The sequence below is a fragment of the Callorhinus ursinus genome, unplaced genomic scaffold, assembly GCF_003265705.2.
Source record: "Callorhinus ursinus isolate GAN/ISIS: 27379988/994484 unplaced genomic scaffold, GSC_fseal_2.0 scaffold24, whole genome shotgun sequence".
In the NCBI taxonomy this organism is placed as follows: Eukaryota; Metazoa; Chordata; class Mammalia; order Carnivora; family Otariidae; genus Callorhinus; species Callorhinus ursinus.
In genome coordinates, this window is record NW_027397086.1 from 23182767 (window position 1) to 23192001 (window position 9235).

The window sequence follows — 9235 nt, forward strand, 5'->3', positions numbered from 1 at the left end:
TTTCTCCGTATTAATTTGCAAGGAACCCCAGAAACACTTTACTTTTACCCCGCTACGTGAACAGTACACTATTGCAGTCCTGCCTTAGGTCTTTGTCAACTCTCCTACTCTCCAACAAAGTCCACAGAGATTGTGATCATATTGGGAATCCATACATCACAACGGTCCACTACACCAATGACACTGTACTTACTGGATCTACGGGCAGGAAGTAGCCAGTACTTTAGATATCCTAACATGACATAGGCAAACCAGAAAGTAGGAAATTAAACTTCACTGCCAGGATTATGTACCAGTCAGAGTCCAGTTAGGAAAGAGAAAATACATGGTTACTTTAACAGAGAGAATTTACTATAAAGACGTTAAGTATAAAATTGTTAACTATATTGTTGAAAAGGTAAAAAGTCAATCCTATGGTATCACAGCAGTATCAACTACAGAAAGCAGTTTGCCACTGCTGGGGAAACAAAGGATGGGTTGAAATTATTTAAACTTAGAAACCTGTGAACAAACATCTCTTTAAGAACCAAAACTGAGACTCCTAAGGAGGGAACACTGCTCAGCTGTTGTTCTAGTCCAGCCCACTCACTCTACAAATAAAATATTGGGGGGGGTTTCTTTTTTAATTTGTTATTGTTATGTTAATCACCATATATTACATCATTAGTTTTGGATGTAGTGTTCCATGATTCATTGTTTGTGCATAACACCCAGTGCTCCACGCAGAATGTGCCCTCTTTAATACTCATCACCAGGCTAACCCATCCCCCCACCTCCCTCCCCTCTAGAACCCTCAGTTTGTTTTTCAGAGTCCATCGTCTCTCATGGTTGGTCTCCCCCTCCGACTTACTCCCCTTCATTCTTCCCCTCCTGCTATCCTCTTTTTTTTTTCTTAACATATATTGCATTATTTGTTTCAGAAGTACAGATCTGTGATTCAACAGTCTTGCACAATTCACAGTGCTCACCATAGCACATACCCTCCCCAGTGTCTATCACCCAGCCACCCCATCCCTCCCACCCCCCACCACTCCAGCAACCCTCAGTTTGTTTTCTGAGGTTAAGAATTCCTCATATCAGTGAGGTCATATGATACATGTCTTTCTCTGATTGACTTATTTCACTCAGCATAACACCCTCCAGTTCCATCCACGTCGTTGCAAATGGCAAGATCTCATTCCTTTTGATGGCTGCATAATATTCCATTGTGTTAAAATATTGGGTTTTACGCAACATATTTTAAGAAAAAAGAAAAAGAAGAAGATAGCAGGAGAGGAAGAATGAAGGGGAGTAAGTCAGAGGGGGAGACGAACCAGGAGAGATGATGGACTCTGAAAAACAAACTGAGGGTTCTAGAGGGGAGGAGGGTAGGGGGATGGGTTAGCCTGGTGATGGGTATTAAAGAGGCACATTCTGCATGGAGCACTGGGTGTTATGAACAAACAATGAATCATGGAACACTACACCAAAACAAATGATGTAATATATGGTGATTAACATAACAATAAAAAATTAAAAAAAAAAATATTGGATTTTAAGCTCTTATCCCAAACTACCAAGTTAGTGAAAGAGTTTTAACACTGGTCTCCTGATTTTATGAGCTCTTTCTACCACACCACACTCCCTGACCAATATTTTATGTCATGTCAATCAAATATTCTTTCACTTAAAAGTTAAAGATATTCAAGTAAGATTCTCTAAACTAATAGAAGTAAATTGTGAGCTGTCATTTCTGAGACATCCTTTTCCACCCTACAATGGGCAGGAAACACCGTCACTTTTTAACATATCACATAGGGGCTTTTAGGGTTTCATGAATGTTCTATTTTTATCCAGATGTTGATTAAACAGATGTGCTCATTTTTAAAATTCACTGATCTATGCATTTACAATTTTTGTACTTTTCTGTATGCTTTTATGTGTGGATTCATAAAGACAGCAAAACTATGCTGCCACCTTTACAGAATCATCAGAACTAACAAATTCCTGACACATTAATCCTTTCATTCCCCACAAATTAGAAGGGGGAAAAATAATAAGCTTTATTCCTGGATTTAATTCCTAAAAGCAAAGGAGAAACTCACTGGTGATAAAGAAATGACAGAAATCATGGGAGAAAATAACCATGTCAAATGAAAGCTCATTGAGAAATTGCTAAATATTGAGAAACCAGAAACATTAAATGGACCTGCAAAAAGAGAGCACAGAATATTTGAGAACTTTGGAATTAGCCAAAGACCAAACTCCATAATTTATTAACGGATGTGACTTAAATACGGTTATTTTATTCCTGTAAGGCTATTCCTCATCTGTAAAATGAGTTCAATGATACCTACCTTAAAGGGATGTGAATTAAGATACAATGTTTCTGCATGTATCTGAAATGAGTATTATTATTGTATAGGAAAGGTAGCAAAACCTTATGTGATACTATCAAAAAAATAAGAGGACAATAGCACAGCTGAGTTCCTTTAGGGCTACAACAGCATCTTTCATCGTGGTATCCTCAATATCTAACATAGTGCCTGATATGCAGTGGAGTTTCAATAAATATTTGCTTAACTGAACTCCCTGTGATTCGAGAAAGGTTAGCAAAATAGTGATGGGAGAATTAAGGAGAAAAACAGATTTTGTGTATAAAAATCAAGTAGAAATAATTGTAGATTAAATTTTCAGGAAGTCTTACAGAAAATAGCAACTGGAGGGGTGCCTGGGTGGCTCAGTCGTTAGGCGTCTGCCTTCAGCTCAGGTCATGATCCCGGAGTCCTGGGATCAAGCCCCACATAGGGCTCTGTGCTCGGTGGGAAGCCTGCTTCTCCCTCTCCCACTCCCCCTGCTTGTGTACCCCCTCTCGCTGTGTCTCTCTTGTCAAATAAATAAAATCTTAAAAAAAAAAAAATAGCAACTGGATTATGAATGTATGACTGAAGAAATGTGTTTATTTTAATGGTTTAAATAACAAAAGAGAGAAGGCAGATTAAAAATGTAAGATAAGAGAGATTAAAGTTGATGATGTAAACTTTCTGTTAAATGGTTTCTGACTAATAGCCCTCAAGGCAGCATCTTCTAACCTCCTAATAAAATACCCAGGAAAATGGAAAACAAGCAAGCAAAATCTATCCCACTAACTAAAACTAAAAACTATAGATAATCAGATGCCAAGGTTTAGGAGGAACTAAAGTTAATTATTTACAAATGGAGGTAAATTAAGAAATAAGAAACAGGGGAACCTGGGTGGCTCAGTCAGTTAAGCATCTGCCTTCAGCTCAGGTCAGGATACCAGGGTCCTGGGAGGAGCCCCACATCCGGCTCCCTGCTCAGCTGGGAGCCTGCTTCTCCCTCTCCCTCTGCCTGCCACTCTGCCTACTTGTGCTCTCTCTGTCAAATAAATAAACAAAACCTTAAAATAAATAAATAAATAAATAACAACCCAGTTTATTAAGTACCCTGATGTCTTTGCTTGAAGCACAAGTCATGTGGAAAAGGAGGGGAAAAACCATCATCTTTATATGGATTTGAAGGCCTACAGCCTGAACCAAACAAAAAAGGGATGCTGTCCTTATTCACACCACAGAAAGAGTTAATCCCCTTTACCCTCTTGTTTCCACTAGCATTTTTTAAGATCTAGGTAGAGACATATAAAATGTAAATAGTAGGAAAGTGAGGAATGAGGTATTGGCAGTGGTAGAGCACATTCCAAAAGTCAAGAGACTCAAGGAATAACATGCTTGAGAGATTAAAAAGAAGAATCCTGGTACTACATGGATGAATTGTAGCTTTATTATACTATTGGTCTAAAGTTCTAGAGAATAAGTCAACGGGGTTAAGAAAAAGTTACCAATTAAGTAAAAATTTATATAAAGTATTGGCAAATCAAAATCCCTATGCATTAAAATACCACAAACAAAAATAATACCTCAGACAAGCAGAGTTTATCCCAAGAATGTAAAGATGATTCATCATTTTTTTTAAGTTTTACTTTTTATTTATTTTTTTAGCAATCTCTACACCCAACATGGGGCTTGAATTCACAACACTGAGATCAAGAGTTGCATGCTCTTCTGACTGAGCCAGCCAAGCACCCCTGATTTATCATCTTAAAAAATGTATTACATTACAATTTAAATAGGAAAAACAATATGATAAACTCAATAAGTGGAAATACAAATTGTCAATAAACTTAAGCAGCACACATTCAGTAACCATGACAGATGCAAATGAAAACTATTTTTCTGATCCTTAGAATAGAATAACAAGATATTTAAGAACAGTAACAATAGGGGGTAAAAACAAATACTGTGGAAGAAACAGGCAGTCTAAGACATTTCTGGCAAAAGCTTAAAAAGGTACACTCTTTTGCATGAATTCTATCATTTTTACCTGTTTACAAGCACTGGTACTGGGATGTAAAATATTTTTCACACCATGTGTAATTATGTTTTAGCATTCAATTAGTCCAGTGCTTCTCCAATTTTTTGGTCTCAGGACTCCTTGCACCCCTAAAAATTAGTGAGCAGATGAATGGTTGCGGGGACTGGGGGAGGCCTGACTACAAAGGGGCAGGAAGGAATCTGGAGTGAGCGATAAAACTATTGTATATCTTGATAGTGGTGGTAATCATATGTCTGTATGTGTTTTCCAAAATCATACACTTTATTATTTAAAAGGGTGAATATATGTAAATTAAACCGTTAAAAAGTCAGACCTGAAAAAAATTCTTGAAAACCCCAAAGAGCTTTTATTTGAGTTACAGGCATCAATATTTAGCATATTAGAAATTGTCAACTGAGAAAATTTTAAAGTAGTACTTAATGTTTTCATTTTAAAAAGAATAACTGTACTTCGGGCGCCTGGGTGGCTCAGTCGTTAAGTGTCTGCCTTCGGCTCAGGTCATGATCCCAGGGTCTTGGGATCAAGGCCCGCATCCGGCTCCCTGCTCCGCGGGAAGCCTGCTTCTCCCTCCCCCACTCCCCCTGCTTGTGTTCCCTCTCTCGCTGTGTCTCTGTCAAATAAATAAATAAAATCTTTAAAAAAAAATTTAAAAAATAAAAACAATAAAAACAATAACTGTACTAAATGTTAACATAAATTATGTATTCTTTATGAAAAATAACTTTTCCAAAGCAAAAAACACTTATGAGAAAAGTCCCACTGTTTTATATGTTAGCAAATCCTTTTAATGTCTGGCTTCAAAGAGAAAACAGCTGGACTCTCATATCTGTTTCTGTATTCAATCTGTTACCGTGTGACAGGTCATGTAGCCTCTGGAAAACTCCACTGTACACTTGTGAGAAAATCAGTGTAAAAAAGACAAATAACATCTGCATATTATTATGAAAATAACTTTGACCTGGAACTGTCAGGAACCCCAAGGGTTCCTGGACCACACTTTGAGAACCTGATGTAGCCTATACAAGAAAATTTCAAATATTGAATATGGCATGATGACGTACTTCTTTTCAAATCAGGGAAACACTTTCTTACGCAGATTATCTGTCCTGATTTAATACAATATTCACCTTTTCCAGGTCAAAACTTTTACCAAACAATGCTTTAGACTGGGCTACAAACATCAATGTAAATGAAAAATATTTCCGAGACCAAACAGTTTAAAAACAAAACAAAACAAACAGTCCATAAGAGGTACAGCACCTCCTCAAGCCCTCACTCCTTAACTCTCTCTATAGCACCAGGCAGCATGAACAGGGAGAAAGTAGAAAAAGAAAATAAATGACTCAACTCAAAAGAAAGAAGAGATCCATAAAACCAAAAGGCAAACAGAGTAACTGCAAAAAGAAAGCAGCACAGGAGCAAACATACCCTAAATTTAAAATACAAGAAAATATAAATATTGCTCCCTGGCCGTATACTAAAAAAAAACAAAACAAACAAACAAAAAAAAAACCCTCAAAATGCTGTATTCAGACTCTACCCCCAGGCTACAGACAGGGACTCTTGGACGGTGCCACTCTTACGACGGTAAACGGGGATCCAGCATGCTAAGCAAGATGACAGAGCGCTGCATTAAGGGGAATCTGATGTGCCTGCTTGAGGCTTTTTAAGTGTTGATACAACTTTCAGAACTACTCATTCCAAGCGACCAAGTCCCACTTGCTGTCCCCGGGAGCTCAGTCCCCCGGTGACTTTCAAATACTGTACTTTCCAAGGAAGCGGTGGTACCACCGGGAGACGGCGCATATCCTGGGCGGGCGCAGGCAGGACCCGGGCTCCCAAATGCCGCGGCGGCTTCCCTGTCACCTGCCCCAGACCCGGCGTCGCGGACCCAAGGTCGCGCCTCCTTTGACGAATACCGGGGCCACCGCGCTCCCTGCCTCAGTTTCCCCACCTGCGCTTGAGGGGTCGGAAGGGTCGGCTTGCGGCGCCCCTCCAGCTCGACTACAGGACTCTGGGACACTGGCAGCTCGGCCGTTCAGGCGGCTCAGGCCGTCCTCTGGTGAGGGGGCCGGTCTGCGGCTCCCGGCACTCACCCGGCTGACGCTTCAGCGCCATCACGGACACCAGGTAGTGGGCGATGTCAAAAAAGGGGAACATAGACGTGCGAGAAAAGGCAAGGGTCAGCTCATCCCACGGAGAATCCATGACGACGACGGACCACAGCAGGCGAAGCAACCCCGACGACGGGTTTCTGCCGAGCGCAGCGAAAAGTGGGGGAGGGGGCTGCCGCGGCCGCGCGCCCTTCCGCGCGGCCTGGAGGAGCCCTGCGCGTGCGCCCTGGGACGGGCGCCGGCACGCTTTGGGGCGGGGCCGCGTGTCCCGAGAGTGGGCGGAGTGAGCGGCTCTCCTGTTGTTCCGGAGGGGCTGGGCCTGGGTCTCCCAAGTGAGAGTCTGGCATCTTCGTGCTGGAAGCTGTGCCAGATCCAGGAGAACGGGCAGATGAACATAACATACGTAATGATTTTAAAAAAATACATTACTTATGTTAACATTTATTACTTTAAAGCGAATACGTAAAGAACTATTTTAAGTTTTTCTGTTGTAACTTCCAATATGCTAAGTATTGATCATGTAACCCACGTAAAGTTTTGAGGACTCTTTGGGTCCTCAAGAAATTTTTTTAAGTCAGCTTTAAGGGTTTAATTTACATACATCTTACTCGCCCTTTTTAATATAAAGTTCTATGATTTTGGATAAACCTATGCAGTCTAGAAGGGTAGAGGTTCAGAGTGGGATTAATTTCTTTAAATTGATTCACCTAACATTTCTCAAGCAACCGTAATGTGCAAGTCACGCCGTGATTTAGTGGAGATATAAAAAAGAATACAACCATATCCTGCCCTCAATAAGCTAGTGTTTTCCCAAGAGTTGAAAAAATTTTTGAGGTGAGGTGAAAATGCTCCTCCTTCAGAACTACCGTTATAAATAAATAAATAATTTGTGCTTCTGTACAAACATTACAGTCATGCCACTAACATTAATCATCAAGTTAATTCTAAAAAAAAAGTTAATTCTAATTTCTAATTTGTACAAAGCTGGTAGTGAGAAGTGTTGGTGCCATGCTAGGGCAGTTCTGGAGAAGAGGGAAGACTATTTCAGGGAAGTGTAAGGTGAACTGGCCTTTAAAGGCTAGATGAGAGATAAATGCAGGTATTTTGGCTAGACTACTAAGTGAGAAATGAGGTTGGAAAAAAAAATCTTTGAATGGCGTACCATAAACTATGCGATTTGGCTTCATCTAAGGCCTTGATCACTACATTATGCTCAGAAAAATCAGAGCCAGAATCCATTCTCTTAGCCATTATACTAAACTGGGTTTTTCCCTTTTCGTTGGAGGTGGGGGGTAATGTGCCATCAACCAATAAGTTTAGGAATAAATTGGTAAGAGACTAGAGATAAGGAAAACCAAAGGGTATTCACTGACCCAACCAAAAAGTAGTAGAGGCTGAGGACAACAGGAGCAGGGACTGAGATGGGGAAACATACATTTGAAGCAGAATAAGCTGGATATGGGGAGTAGGTGAGTAGGAGGATTACAGTTACATTCAAAGAAACAGGAAACAAGGAGAAGCAGGTTTGGGTAAGAAAAGCACAAGTCTAGTGTGGCACATTTTTTTATTTGATGTGTCAACAGGTCATGCTGGTAACCAGGAAACTGGACATACATAATGAGCTGCTAGATAGGTTAGAGCCTTGTGGGAGTGTGCACTGCCAAAGGAGACTTAAATAGATTTTTTAAAAATCTGAATATTTGTCTGTTTTAATTCATTTAACAAATGTTTTTTGGGTGTCTGCTATGGACCAGGCATTTTGCTGGATGCTAGAGGCCCCTTCCTAAACACTAAGTGTTCAAAAGGCGGGAAAATTGTAGTAAATCTCTATATTTTATTACTTATCAAAAAAGAACATGGGGCGCCTGGGTGGCTCAGTTGGTTAAGTGTCTGCCTTTGGCTCAGGTCATGATTCTGGGGTCCTGGGATCGAGTCCTGCATCAGGCTCCTTGGTCAGCGGGGAGCCTGCTTCTCCCTCTCCCTCTGACCCTGCCCCCTGCTGGTGCTCTCTTTCTCCCTCTCTCTCTCTCTCTCAAAAAAATAAATGAAAGATCTTTAAAAAAGAAAAAAAGGACAGACTTGCTAAAAAAAACTTTTCATATGTGGTTTTCTAAGCAAGTACTTTCCATAGAGAAAGGTCTTTAGATCTCTAGCAAAACTAAAGAAAAAAAGCAATACCTGTGATTATTTATACTTCCATGTTTCCGTTGATTCTTTCCATGCTTTTTATACATTCCTTTATCTTTGGAATTGTAGTGTTATGAACTTAGGGGCAGAACTTGGATATTATTTCCCAAAAGGTTTTACATTTGACAGTCTTAAATTTCACAAAATATGTGTTTTGTCATTGGACTTAAAAAAATAGTATATATGAAGAAATCTTTACAACATCTCCAATGACAGTCTATGCCACTATCATTCTGATGTATAATTAAATCAATTTTAATACCAATAGGACAACATAAAAAGCATCAGAGATTTTTTTTTAAAGCAGATAAATCAAACATTTTACTTACCCTAAGCAGACTAATTCCAACAGAAAGAAATGAATCACTTCAGGTTCCCCTAATAGTCTGAAACTTGTTTCATTTCAAAAACTGAGAATAAGCTGGGTCTCCATCTGCCTAGAGTCTAAAGAAAAAAAAAATTTTAATCTAAAGGAAATGAAATTATAATCCTACAAAAAGATAAGTTCTATCCAAATTTTAAATATGCTCACTATATTTGCT

The 9235-nt window shown here is 39.7% G+C and overlaps 1 protein-coding gene across 1 annotated transcript in view; it reads right to left on the bottom strand.

Moving 5' to 3' along the window:
* TMEM38B (transmembrane protein 38B) overlaps positions 1–6738 on the bottom strand; it is a 61385-nt gene extending 54647 nt beyond the window's left edge. Inside the window, exon 1 of the mRNA XM_025888681.2 lies at positions 6489–6738. Within this exon, the coding sequence (XP_025744466.1) occupies positions 6489–6600 (112 nt within the window). The 5' untranslated portion in view covers positions 6601–6738. The remainder of the gene's footprint in view (positions 1–6488) is intronic.
* Between the last annotated feature and the right edge of the window lie 2497 nt (positions 6739–9235).